The sequence below is a fragment of the Leptosomus discolor genome, chromosome 5 (genome assembly GCF_034619465.1).
Source record: "Leptosomus discolor isolate bLepDis1 chromosome 5, bLepDis1.hap2, whole genome shotgun sequence".
In the NCBI taxonomy this organism is placed as follows: Eukaryota; Metazoa; Chordata; class Aves; order Leptosomiformes; family Leptosomidae; genus Leptosomus; species Leptosomus discolor.
Genome location: NC_141395.1, coordinates 17752925 through 17765582, shown reverse-complemented (window position 1 = coordinate 17765582; position 12658 = coordinate 17752925). Strand labels below are relative to the sequence as shown.

The following is a 12658-nucleotide window of genomic DNA, read 5'->3' as shown; positions in this document are numbered from 1 at the left end:
GGGGCGGAGGGGGCGGGCGGTGCCTTCCCCCGCCACAGCCGCCCCGTCCCGGCTCGTCGCGGCCGCAGCCCGGAGGAGCAACGCGCAGCAGGTAGGGCGGCCCGGCCCGGCTCCGCGCCCCTCGCCACCCTCCCGGTTCCCGCCTGGGGCCGCTGACCAGGGTGGGCACAGAGACCCCCAACCCCCGCCTGGTGGCCCCTCCACCTTGTTCCCCCGACTCACCCCTCCGCCCCCGCTCTCACTCCCCCCCCCCCCCGCTCTGTCCGGTGCCACAACTGACGGGGGGGGGGGGGTGTCCCAGCGCTGGACCGAGGGTCCCGGAGGGCGGCGGGGACCGGGTGAGGGTGGGAGGGCTGGTCCTGGGACCACGAGGACGCGCTGAGATCCCCCCACCCTCCGCACCCCAACTCCCAGAGCGGGTGGGGGCACTTCGGGTTCAGGTCCGGCGCGGCGGGGGAAGAGGGGTCCCGCGGTTGGGGACGCGGGGGGACAGGACCCCCCCCCCCCACGGTTGGGACGCCGCTGCAGGGCTAGTGCCGTTTTCAGGACCCCACGGGATTGCGTGGGGAGCAATTGGGGCGCGGCGTGGGGTGGTCCGGGGGGGGAGGGCACCGTCCTTTGTGCTGTGGAGGGTGCCCCCACGGACCCTGTGGGGTGTCTCAGGCGGTGAGGGCAGGGGTCTGTGCTCAGCAGGGTGTGGGGTGGCACCGTGGGGACCAGCTCTGGTCGCTGTGGGTGTGCCTGGGCTTGGGCACAGGCAGGCACCTCTGTCACACGCCCCTGCCCCGAGAGGGGGCTTGGGAAGGGGGGGGGGTGGGGGCAGCGAGACGGAGGCGACGCTGAGGTCTTGCAAACTTGTGTCCTGTGTGAGCGGCGTCGGGGCAGACGTCGGGGTGGGGCAACGGGGGAACCCGGCCTGGGGGGGGGCTGTACTGACCCCCCAGCATGAGCTATGCCGAGCTGGGCTGGGCTGGGCTGAGCCAGGCCAAGTTGTGTTGTGCTGTGTTGGTTGTGCCGTACCGGTTGTGCCGTACCGACCCGTGCTGTACCCAGCTGTGCCATGACGTACCAGGCTGTGCTGTGCCAGGCTGTGCTGTGCCGTACTAAGCCGTGCCATACCAAGCTGGACTGTACTGGTGGGAACTTTCAGGCTCCTCTGGGAAGTGAGGTGCTTTCTGTGGGGAGCCGTGGGGAAAGCAGGGAGCCCTGGCCCCCGCACCAAACCCTGGTCCCCCCCACGAGGTGGCCCTTGGCGTCCCAGGGTCCCCGTGGAGCTGGTGGCAGGGACCTGAGCATGGCAGGAACATGGGGGCAGCCGGCGGGGACGCTGCCCGGTGTCACCCACGGGGCTGTGCTGGGGGAGATGGCTGCCTGTGCCCCAGGTCCCCACCATGTGCACCTTATCTGTGCTGAGTCATGGTGCCAGCACAGAGCAGTGCCCTGTCCCTGGGGACGACATGTCATGCCGGGGCCACCGAGACGGCCTGGGTGGCCCTGTGGCTAGTGATCTCTGGTTTCAGGGCCCTGCTGTGCCGTGGTGCAGGCAGGGTTCAGGGTGCCGCTGGCCATCCGGGGTGCGGCGGCTGCAGCCACCCGTCAAGCTGGTTCCTTCCCTGTCCACGAGGCCACCCTGCTCGGGTGGGGACAGCAGGGGCTGGGGCAGTTGGCAGACCCCTGCCATGGGGTGCTGGCTATGGGCAGAGGGTGGGACCCCCCGATGACCATGTGCCAGCCAGATGCACCTCACTTTCCCCAGACGCCTGGGTTCCCTCCTGGAGATTCCATTCCCTCCTAACTGGGTGCTGGTCACAGCGGTTTTCCTGGGGTCACGGCTCCTATTTTAGGCCTTTCCCTGGCCCCAGAGACGAGGTGGTGCCAGGTGGTACTGGGTTCTTTTTGGGAAACCACAGAGTGGCAAAAGTGAATCTTCCGGTCACCGCCACGCTGGTTATTTTCGCACCGCCATCATTGCGATGGCGAAGGGTGGTGCAGCTGTGGCAGCTCTGCCGCGTCTGGGACAGACAGACAGCGGGAGGGGTAGAGGGGCGGACTCTGAGCTGCTCCCTCCGGCCTGGCATGGCTGGCCCGGGTGTGCCCCCCCCCGGCCCGCCCAGCCCGGCTGAGGGAAGCGCTGGCGTCACGCTGAAGGAAGCGCCCCGTCCCCTCCCAGCCCGGTCTCGGTTGGGGTCAGATCCTGATCCCTTCCCAGGGATGGTTTCGGGGTCATGTCACCGCTGCGGGCAGGGGGGGACGGGGAGGGTCCTGGCACCTTCCAGGGGCCCGGGGTGGGCGTCCCCTGGTGCCAGCGCTGGGTTGGGTGGCAGGCGGGTAAACTCCTGGCACCAGCTTCTGGCAGCGCCATTGTTTTCCTGGCCTTGGAGGTCCTCCTTCCTCCTCCTCCTCCTCCTTGTCCTGGGGCCAAGCCCAGCAGCTGGCCCTGGGCCTAGGCTGGCTGCTGGCGGCTGCCGGGGGGCTCTGTGAGGGGGCCCGCCACGGCCGGGGTGGGGAGCTCAGCCCTGGGGGGGTCCTGTCTCTGCTCCCCAGGGACATGTCCACCCCCCTCCGAGGTGATGTGGGTGGCCCTTGTCCCTATAACTCCCGGGGGGGACTCAGGAGTTCTGAAGCCCCCATGTAACCCACTGGGGCTGCTGGGTGGGGGTCACCCCCGAAATGGGGTAGTGAGGTCTGTGTGGGTGTGATCAAGATGAGGCCCCGTGTTTCCATCCCAGGCAGTGGGCAGGGCAATGCCCTTTGTTCCCAAGGCCGTGCCACCAGGAGACGGGGAACAGCCAGGGTGTGGGCAGGGGGGTGGTGGTGGTGGTGGTCCCTGCCCCCCAGCGATGGCAGGGTGGGCTCCAGAGGCCGGGAGAGGTCACAACTCTGCCGGAGAGGTCACGTCCCCGGTGTGGCTTGAGTCAGCGCGTGGCTGTGCCCTGCCCGTGGCTGGCCACTGACGCAGGCGCTGGGGACTCAGGGCGCAGGAATGCGGGCGGCCTTGGCCAAGGGACAGTGGGGACCTCCCTCGCCTCTCATTGACCCACTGGCATTGGGGCCAGCTCACCTTGATTAATCAGAAGCTGCTGTTAAAATGGGAAGGGGACATTTTGTGGCTCCACTGTCCCCTGTGTCCCTGGACCTGTGGCTTTGCTCACGGGGAACACGCCCTGCCCGGGGAGGGGGACCTGTGCTGACACCCCCCCATCTTCTTTCCCCTCCAGGTGCCCGTGGGAGACGCAGGGAGCCGGCATGGCACAGCCCAGTGCACCCCCACCCTACGATGACAAGAACCCCCTCTACCCCCCGCCCCCGGGGGGGTACCCCCAGCCACCCTACTATGCCGGGGGGTACCCACAGCCCGGGGGATACCCTGCAGCAGGGGGGTACGCACAGCCAGGGGGGTACCCAGCAGCAGGGGGATACCCCCAGCCGGGGATGGCCATGCCCACCATGCCTGTTCGGTTCAGTAAGTGGGGGCACCTTGGGTTTTTTGGCAGGGTGGGGGGGACACAGATGGACTAGAAACAGGGGTGCTATGGGGGGGCTGTACAGCCAACCCTGGTGCTCAGTGGTGTCCCCCACCACAGGTGACGACGGCATTGGGGATGGCTCCCCGCTCCAGTCATCTGACTGGGATGACAGGAAAGTCCGGCACACCTTCATCCGCAAGGTGAGTCCTGGGGAGCTGGGGGCACCCATCAGGATGGGGGGCACCTGTTGGGGTGGGGAGCTGGGTGCTGACCCCCCTGTCTCTTGCAGGTCTATGCCATCATCTCCCTGCAGCTACTGGTGACGGTGGGGATCATCGCCGTGTTCACTTTTGTGTGAGTAGAAGGTCCCTCCTTAGCCTTGCCCCCAAAAAAGGAGGAGCCTGGCCCCGTGTTCCATGGTGGGGGGTCCTGAGGGGGCAGTAGTTGCTGTCCCCCCACCCTCACACTTGTCCCTCCTGTCTTACAGCTCTCCTGTCCGCTCCTTCGTCCAGAGGAACGTCGCCATCTACTACGCCTCGTAGTGAGTAGGGGGTCTGCCAGCTCGCAGCCCCCCCGGGGTGCCCTCCAGCAGCTGGCACCCCACAATCGCAGCTTCCCAGCCTGGTGGTGTGGGGCAGGGTATCACAGGGCTGACATCCCCTGTCTCTTTTTGCAGCGCCGTGTTCGTGGTGACCTACCTGGTGCTGGCCTGCTGCCAGGGTCCCCGGTGAGTTGCTGGTGGCTGGGTCCCCAGGGGTGGGGGTGTGTGAATACGGGAGGGGTGTCTCCAGGGCATCGGGAGGCAGGGTGTGTCCTTGCCTGGGGCTCCCCCGGGGGGGGTATGAACCAGGGGGACATGACATGGCTGCTGTCTCCAGCTCATGTCTCTCCCCATTTCATCCCCAGGAGACGCTTCCCCTGGAACATCATCCTGCTGAGCATCTTTGTGAGTGGGCTGGGGCTGGCGGAGGGGGGGTGGCTGGTGGTGCCCCCATGGCACCCCAGCTCCCCCGGCGGGCTGGGAGGGATAGGGGGACACGTGGGCAGGCGGGGGGGCAGCCAGGAACTGCTGCCCCCCACGGTGCTGCTCACCCCACTGAGCCCACCCTTCTCTCCTGCAGACGCTGGCCATGGGGCTGATGACGGGGACGATCGCCAGGTATGCCCTGGGGTCCTCGCGGTGACAGGATCTGGGGTCCCTCGTGTCCCCCGCCGTGCAGCCAGTTCAGTAAGAGGCTGCTGGGAGACGGGGGACACTCTGGTCCCCTGGGCTCAGGGACAGTGGGATCCCTGCCGGGGATTTGGGCTGTGGGGGTTCACCAACACCCCCCTGGCAGGGGGATGACAAAGCGTGAGGTGACTCTGGTGTCCCCTCTGCAGCATGTACCGGACTAACGCTGTCCTGATTGCCATGCTTATCACCGCCATCGTGGCCATCATTGTCACTATCTTCTGCTTCCAGACCAAGGCAAGGAGGGGGATGTGCCCTGCCCTCAGCAGGGGTCAGGTGCAGGGAGCCAGGTGGTGGGGACACATGTGACATATGCGTGTCCCCCCCGGCAGGTTGATTTTACATCTTGTCCGGGGCTCTTCTGCGTGCTGGGCATCGTGGTCATGGTGACCGGGATCGTCACTGTCATCGTCCTCTCCTTCAGATATGTGAGTGAGGGGGACAGAGGGGCTGTGGGGTGCCACGAGTGTCCCTGGTTGGGTTGTCCCCAGGGCTGGCACGTGCAGGGGGGTTTGGGTGGTCTCCCTTTGGCGGGGAGCAGGGTGTGGTGCTGGGCACGGCAGAGGCAGCTTGCCCGCAGGCAGAGGGTGGGTCGGCGTCAGCATCAGCGGCATCTCCTCGGGAGCCAGGTGCGGGCAGGACCTGCCCTGCCTTGCCCGCTGCCTGCCAGCACCCCGCTCATCCTGCCCGTGTCTCCTTCCCCGCGCAGGTTCCCTGGCTCCACATGCTGTACGCGGCCATCGGCGCCATTGCCTTCACCCTGGTGAGCTAACGGCTGGGCTGGGCAGAGGGTGTCAAGCAGGGACCCTGGGGAGGGGCGAACTCTGCCTTGGTCCTTGCCTGACACTCTCTGCCTCCCCAGTTCCTTGCCTATGACACCCAACTTGTGCTGGGGAACAGGAAGAACACACTGAGCCCCGAGGAGTACGTCTACGGTGCCCTCACCATCTACACCGACATCGTCTACATCTTCACCTTCATCCTGCAGATCGTGGGCCGGGATTAGCCCCAGGACCCCTCCTGTCCCCCCTCTGCTGCCCCTCACCCCCTCCTCTGGCCTCTGTACAGGATATGGCCACTTACTGTGACTCCTAATGCTTTGGCATCCCTACCCGTAGGCTGCTAAGGAAAGGGCTTCCCTTGATCACACCCCCCCCCCCCCCTCCAAGCCTTCAAGGGCCGGGGCGGGGATGGGCTGCTCGTGTTTAGGCAGTGCCTGGCCTTGGCGCTGCTCGCCAAGGCCGTGCTGGCAGTGCTGGGTTGGCAGCGGAGTGCCACGGTCCTGCCTGGGTGCGGGGAGCTGGCAGTGGCCGTGGGGATCGTGTTGGGATTTTTTTTTTTGGCAGAGCCCAGTCGGTGTCATTCACTTGGTGCCTTAAACGTGGCTCCGGCTGTGCCCCCCTCCCTGAGCTGCGGCAGTGCCCAGCGCGGGCAGGGGGCAGCTGGGACCCCCGGGGTGGGATTCGTGGCAGAGCTCACATCGCAGAGGCCCTGCAGCCACGGATGTGGGCAAAGTTGCACTCGCTAAATAAAACACTTTAATTTTCCAGACGGTCCCAGTCTTACTGGTGTGGCGACTCCCCCGAAAAACCTGTGGGCAGCCTCAGCGGGGGCTGCGGCGTGGGGCAGCGCAAACAGTGCTTTGAGGCAGAAACAAACCCAAGGTCGAGCTGCTCCAGGCCTGGCCTCCCTCCCCTGCCTGTATCCCCCGCCCCTTGTGGGCAGAATCCTGGCTGCAGAGCAACGGGGTCCTCAGCCCCGCCCAGCTGTGGGGGCAGGCAGGGCCTGGGGCTAAGCACTTTGGGGGGGCAACCATAGCAGCACAGAGCTGTTCCACTCACCAGGGATGAGGTTTATTTGTCCCTTTCCAGCCCCATGACCACCTCACAGGCTGGACAGGCAGCACAGGTGCCAGTGCTGTGTGTCCCACGGGGCTGGTGTTCCTCCCGGCAAGTCCCTTCAAGGGGGCAGGGTGCCAGGCTGGGGGGCAGCCTGGCTATGCCCCCCTGGCCACACTCTTGTATCGCTCCGACTCGTACTCGCCCTTGTTGGCTTCCATCATCTGTCGGCGGATTTTGAGCTGCTCCTGACGGTTTTTGTCCACTTCCCGCTTGGCCAGGAGGAAGAGGATGATGCCGGAGGGCAATCCAATGGCCCTGCAGGACAGCCACCGGGCAGGAGATGGAGAGAGCCGGCAAGGAAACAAGGGCCCTGTGCCACCCTGGGGTGGCACTGACAGCCCCCTGGGACCCCCTGTCCCACCCCAGGCCCCAGCCTACAGAGCAGCGGAGCCTCCCGGTGCCGAGCCACTCACCAGGCCACCCCCACGACTTTCATCGGGTTCTTGCCCTTCTTGCGTGTGGGGATGTACTCCACTCCCTCAGGGAGCCCCCCGCTGCCAGGCTCCGGGCCGGTGCGTGGTCCCGCCGGCCGGCAGTAGCTCTGCCCGAGGAGCCGTGTGCCCGGCGGGGACGGCCACCCCCAGGGCCTGGCAGGACCCGCTGCCTGTCGTGCTGCTGCCAGCAGCCCTGCGGGGAGAGAGGTGTCAGGGAGGGGCGGCCCCCGGGCAGCGTGCCCCAGCCCGGGGCTCCTGCCCTGCCCTTGCCCCTGCCCTTACCCCTGCCCCTGCGGTAAGGGGGGCTTGAGGGCGTGGCCTGAGCATTAAGGGGCGTGTCCAAGACAGATGGGCGTGGCCAGCCGCGTCAGGGGCGGGGCTTTAAGCCCTCGCTTCAGCCAGGCGTGGCGTGGCCGAGGGCACCAGGGGCGTGGCTCTAAGGCTTCCCCTCACCGGGGGGGGGGCGGGGCGGAGCAGAGGCCCTGCGGGCCGGGCCTGCGGCGTCCCTGGGCGGGGGATGTGTCGGAGGCCCCGCGGGGACGTGCGGTGAGGGTGGTGGCAGGACGTTCTCGGTCCCCCCCCCCCGCCCCGGGGCCACCCCCTCCGCCCGCCCGCCCTTACCCCGCAGTCCTCCGAGCGCCGCCGCCATGGTGGGCCGTGCCGGGGGTGCGGCGGCCCCGCTGCATGCCGGGAGCTGCAGTCCGCCGCGCGGGGTCTGCCGGGGACGCGGCTGCCCGGGTGGAGGGCGAGAAACTCGAACTCCCAGAGAGCATCGCGCGGGGCGGGGTCGACCCGCGATGCTGTCGGAAGGGGCGGGGTCAGAGTGAGGACGCGGGCCGGTGTTGGCTGAGGCGGGGAGGGCGACGGGCGGGGATTGGCTAAGGCGGGGAGAGCGGCGGAAGCGGCGGTGGCGGCGGGGTGGGGAGGGGCGCGCGGGCAGGCCGGCATGGAGCCCGCCGAGGGCCCGGGAGCGCTGGGCTTCCACGGTGACGAGGAGATCATCGAGGTGGTGGAGCTGGGCCCGCCCGGGCCGGGTGAGACGGGGCGTTCCGTTCCGCGCACCAGGCGGGGCCTGTGGGGCTCTGGCCTCCCGCCGGGGCACCGGGCCCGCTCCGCCCCGCCCCAGCGCCAGGCCCGACCGCGGGTCCCGGCCCGTTCCCCCCCCACCCGGGAGCCTGCGGCCTCTCTCCGCGTCGCGCCCCGCTCCTGTGCGGCTCCTCTGCTCAGGGTCTCCTGGCCGCGGCAGCATCGGGATCGCGGGTTCCCCCCCCGCTGCCCCGTCCCCCGGGAACCCCGAGGCCCACCGTGCCCGCAGCCGCCTGCCCTGGAAGGGCCGAGCCGGACAGGCCTTGAGAGACGCGTCCTGACTTCCGCCCTCTGCAGATGACCTGGCCGACGAGATGGAGGACGTGGACTTTGATGATGAGGGGGCAGAAGAGCCCGACGCCGAGGCTTGGGAGACGGAGGATGATGAGGGGGTGGAGGACGGCATGGAGGCGCAGGACGACAGCGAGGTCACGTTCTCCCTCCACTCGGGTGAGTGGTGGGCCTGGGCAGTGGCAGCTGGGGACCCCTTGGGACCTGCTCCCAACCTGGCTTTCCCTGGAGTAAGGGGGTGCAGCAGGTCCTGGCCAGGCTGTCGTTCCTGGGACAGCCGTCACAACGTGGGGCTGCCTTGGGCTGCGCTCGTTTCTACCTTACGCTCGGGTAGAGAAGTCCTTTGAGCCTCCTACCATGGCAGTTTGTCCTGAGCTTGGTAGACAGCCTGTGCTGCTTTTCCCCTGTGGGAGGAATAGATTCTCACATCTCACTCAGACCTGGTGCTGTGTGGGGTTTGGATCACCTGGGAACATCAGGTTGGGTGTGAGCGGCGTCCGAGCCACGTGGCCTTTCTTTACTTTTCTGTGAAGCTTCTGTTTTCTGTGTGAGCCTCGACCCCAAGACCAACACGCTGGCGGTGACGGGCGGGGAGGATGACAAGGCCTTCGTGTGGCGTGTGAGCGATGGAGAGCTCCTGTTTGAGTGCTCAGGTGAGGTGCTTGAGGCTGTCCGAGTGAGCGGCCATGTCCCCTCCCAGACACATCTCTCTGGACATGCTCTTCCCCAGCCGATGCTCTGCTGGAGTCGGGCTCCTGACCATCCTCCACAGCTTGGCCTGAGCAGTCTCTGTCCCCTGATGTCTCTAGGACACAAGGACTCAGTCACCTGTGCCGGCTTCAGTCACGACTCCGTGTTCGTGGCCACAGGTGACATGTCTGGGCTTATCAAAGTGTGGCGGGTGGACACCAAGGAGGAAGTGTGGTCCTTCGAGGTGGGGGACTTGGAGGTGAGCGGTGGGACCCCTGGTGCTGTGGGGAGCTCGTGGGCGAGCAGCTGGGACTCAGCTAGGTGGTGGTGGGGACACCACCCCCGTGACGCTGCCTGTCCCTCTCCCTGCCCAGTGGATGGAGTGGCACACTCAAGCCCACGTCCTTCTGGCGGGCACGGCTGATGGCAACTCCTGGATGTGGAAGATTCCCAGCGGAGACTGCAAAACCTTCCAGGGCCCTGCATGCCCAGCCACATGTGGCAGGATCCTGCCTGACGGTGAGACACGGGGGCTGTGTGGGGTGGGGGATGTCACCAGCTCTGTGACAGATCCTGCTGCCAGCACGTGCCCTCCTGCTTCTGCTAGTCTGTGCTGAGCGGGAGGTGGAGGGGTGAGGGGAGCTCTGGCACTGCCCACTGGCTCTGTCTCACCCAGGGAAGCGAGCGGTGGTGGGGTACGAAGACGGGACCATGCGCATCTGGGACCTGAAGCAGGGAACCTCGCTGCATGTCCTGAAAGGTAGAGAAGAGAGATTAATCACCCGGGATGCTCCTTAACTGGGGAACAGCCCCTTCCAGTAGGCTCTGGCCTCTGCCCGGGTGGAGAGGTGGCATCCTCTGAGGCCAGGCGCAGCCAGAGGGAGCCTAGTGCTGGGTTTCCCTGTCCCCACAGGTGGCTGCTCCTTGCCACCGGGCAAGGTGGAGGGTGGGTTTTGAGGCCCAGCGGGTCTCTGTGGGAAGGACACATGGAGCTCATGCTTCTGCTTGCCACCCAGGCCAGGACGGCCACCAGGACCCCTTGACATGTGTAGCCAGCAACCAGGATGGCAGTTTGATCATGACGGGCTCTGTGGACTGTCACGCCAAGCTGGTCAACTCCGCCACAGGCAAGGTGGGTCCATGCTGGCGGGGGCAGAGCCAGAAGCCGTGGGATACGAAGGAACGGCCTCCCAAGCCCCTGTCCTGGACCAGGCAGGTGTCCCCGGGCGGTTCAGGACTCTACCGGCCCCGAGGAGCCTGCGGTGGCCACCGGCAGCCAGCAGGAGGCGCCCTTGGCCAACACAACTGCTTTCTCCCAGCTGCTGGTGGGACCTGCAGTTGGGTCGTACCGCTGGGCTCGTAGAAGGAAGTTCCCCCTGCCCCTTACTTGCTCCGAAGAGCTGAGGTTTTGGGGTTGGGCCTTGGTGTCCAGGGGGTGTAGGCTCAATCCCGGGTAAGGAAGGGGGACTTCGGTGTGACTGGGGGGCCCCCTTTCCCTCCCCTTGGGGACTAGTCTGCCTCCCTCCCCCCCAGGTGGTGTGTGTGTTCAAGATGGAGAGCATGGCCCCCAAGGCCCCGGCCGGTGAGGGTGAGGAGGCAGAGTCCAACTCGGTGGAGTCGCTGGGCTTCTGTAACGTGTGAGTGTGGGGACAGCCCCTCTTCAGCCCTACATCTTACAGGGGTTACAAACAGATCCCTTTCCATCCCTCATGCTTGTTCTGCTGCATTTCTGTCACCTCCATCCTCCCCAGCTGGTCGTGGAGATCCCAGGTCACTTGGGTGTGACATGGAGGATGAGGGATACCAGTCCTCCCCCCCAATCTGTTGGGCTTCTGGGCTAGCCTGATGGACCGCTGTTTGCCCTCTAGACATGGCTACTGGGGATCTTTCCTCCCAGTACATTGTCTTCTCCCTTGTGAACCTCAGGCTCGTGCTGACTCTCGCTGTCCTGTTGAGTTTCCAGATCGGGGTGTTTCATGGCTCCAGCCATCGGCTTGTCCCTCATCTTCTCGCTATGCTGTAGCCCTCAGCACAGGGTTTGCCTTCAACCTTGATCCTTTGGGCACTTCCATCCCTGCTCCCCCCAGGCCCACATAATGCCTGTTTCCCCCTTTGCAGGATGCCACTGGCTGCTGTGGGCTACCTGGACGGCACACTGGCTATCTACGACCTCTCCACACAGAGTTTGAGGCATAAGTGCCAACACGAGGTACTGCCCTACCCCCTCTCCCTAGGCCCGGGGCAGAGGGGGTGTCTTTGGGCTGAGACCTCCCTTGGAGCGCAGGGGCTTTCCTGGGGCCAGTTCCCAATTGTGCTTCTCCCTCAGCCCCCTGGGCTTCCCCAAAGGCAGCCGCAGTCCCTGCACAGAGGATGTGCCCCATAGAGGCTGGCTTTCCTCTCTGTGGGGATGGCAGACAACACTGGGGGGGGGGGCGGCACATGTGGAGGGAGCCGAGACTTGCTGGGGGTCCCCACTGCTCACCCTGTGGCCTCCCTCCTGCCCCAGTCGGGGATTGTACAGTTGCAGTGGGAGGAAAGCTCGGCCGTGGTGTACACCTGCAGCCTGGATGGGGCCGTGCGGCTCTGGGACGCCCGCTCGGGGAAGATGATCAGCGAGTACCGAGGGCACTCAGCCGAAATCCTCGACTTTGCCGTCAACAAGTGAGCGGGGAACCCCTTGACCCCTTCCCTGCTGGGTGGAGGGACCAGGGGTGACAGGGGTCTCCAGCCTTAGGACCTTGAATCATGAGCTGTCTCCCCGAGGACAAAGCCAGGTCCACACTGAGACTTGAGGGTCTCAGGAGGGGGAGTGGAGCAGACCAGAGCTGGGCCAGGGCCATTGGTGAGGGATGTCCGAAGCCCCCAGCCCCATCTCTGAGCCCTCTCTCCTCCCAGGGATGCCTCCATTGTGGTAACAACCTCTGGCGACCACCAAGCCAAAGTGTTCTGCGTCCAGCGCCCCGACCGCTAGGAACTGTGCTGAGGGATGGTGCCCTGGCTCTGCCCTGGCTCATGTACAGAGGAATGAGGGAGATGGGTTTCACCACCCTTCTCCCGTGCGTGCTTTGTAATTTTCCAGCATGCCCCGCTTTGCCCTTACCCCCTGGGGGCCAAGCCTGGGGTTTTGTATGAAAATGTCTTTAATTATATAAATTATTTCACTTAACTGGATGCCATCCGCGCTGCTTGTTGGGGGGAAGAGGACCTGCGGCGCTCTGCTCCCTCTCTCCTCAGGATCTCCTCAGCATCCAACCCTGGCCTGAGGATCAATGGCAGGCGGGTTTTATGCTGGTCTGGGTGGAGGTAGAGACCCTCGTCCTAGCCCTCCCTGTTAGGGGGGATGAGGGGGTCAGGGTAGGACAGAAGGATGCATATTGCTAGTCCGGGTAGGAGAATCCTGCTCTGTGCAGCCCAAGAGTTCCCTAACACAACAGGCTGGGCACAGCACCCCCTACTTCAGCCCTCAAGACAGAGATCACCAGAAGTAATTTGCTCTGGGATACAGTAATTATCCCCTCCTTGCGCCTGTGACTCCAAACATCCCTTCCAGGGCAAGGC

The 12658-nt window shown here is 65.8% G+C and overlaps 2 protein-coding genes across 3 annotated transcripts; both read left to right on the top strand.

Moving 5' to 3' along the window:
* Positions 1-3218: 3218 nt before the first annotated feature.
* Positions 3219-6247, top strand: TMBIM1 (transmembrane BAX inhibitor motif containing 1). Of its 2 annotated transcripts, none has more exons than XM_086465196.1 (11): positions 3219-3510; positions 3590-3667; positions 3757-3821; positions 3955-4008; positions 4144-4194; positions 4374-4413; positions 4589-4626; positions 4848-4935; positions 5031-5126; positions 5408-5461; positions 5561-6247. In XM_086465196.1, the coding sequence occupies exons 1-11, from the start codon at positions 3247-3249 to the stop codon at positions 5702-5704; spliced, it is 972 nt and encodes a 323-aa protein (XP_086321322.1). In that variant the 5' UTR covers positions 3219-3246; the 3' UTR covers positions 5705-6247. The 2 variants fall into 2 exon arrangements, with proteins under 2 accessions (XP_086321322.1, XP_086321321.1); XM_086465195.1 differs by having other exon boundaries at positions 3222-3463; positions 3585-3667.
* A 1732-nt stretch (positions 6248-7979) lies between these two features.
* Positions 7980-12658, top strand: AAMP (angio associated migratory cell protein). Its single transcript, XM_086465217.1, has 11 exons — positions 7980-8067; positions 8417-8569; positions 8944-9063; positions 9220-9359; positions 9475-9619; positions 9777-9860; positions 10117-10232; positions 10634-10737; positions 11219-11309; positions 11607-11761; positions 11996-12658. The coding sequence occupies exons 1-11, from the start codon at positions 7980-7982 to the stop codon at positions 12069-12071; spliced, it is 1272 nt and encodes a 423-aa protein (XP_086321343.1). The 3' UTR covers positions 12072-12658.

What these genes read in the sequence shown, in the direction of transcription:
- AAMP (XM_086465217.1), top strand. Translation starts at nt 7,980, where the DNA reads ATGGAGCCCGCCGAGGGCCCGGGAGCGCTGGGCTTCCACGGTGACGAG. An exon ending in TCGAGGTGGGGGACTTGGAG is followed by an intron (nt 9,360 to 9,474) that starts GTGAGCGGTGGG and finishes CTCCCTGCCCAG; the next exon opens with TGGATGGAGTGGCACACTCA. An exon ending in TCGCTGGGCTTCTGTAACGT is followed by an intron (nt 10,738 to 11,218) that starts GTGAGTGTGGGG and finishes CCCCCTTTGCAG; the next exon opens with GATGCCACTGGCTGCTGTGG.
- TMBIM1 (XM_086465196.1), top strand. Translation starts at nt 3,247, where the DNA reads ATGGCACAGCCCAGTGCACCCCCACCCTACGATGACAAGAACCCCCTC. An exon ending in GCAGGGTGGGGGGGACACAG is followed by an intron (nt 3,511 to 3,589) that starts ATGGACTAGAAA and finishes ACCACAGGTGAC; the next exon opens with GACGGCATTGGGGATGGCTC. An exon ending in ATGACGGGGACGATCGCCAG is followed by an intron (nt 4,627 to 4,847) that starts GTATGCCCTGGG and finishes TCCCCTCTGCAG; the next exon opens with CATGTACCGGACTAACGCTG.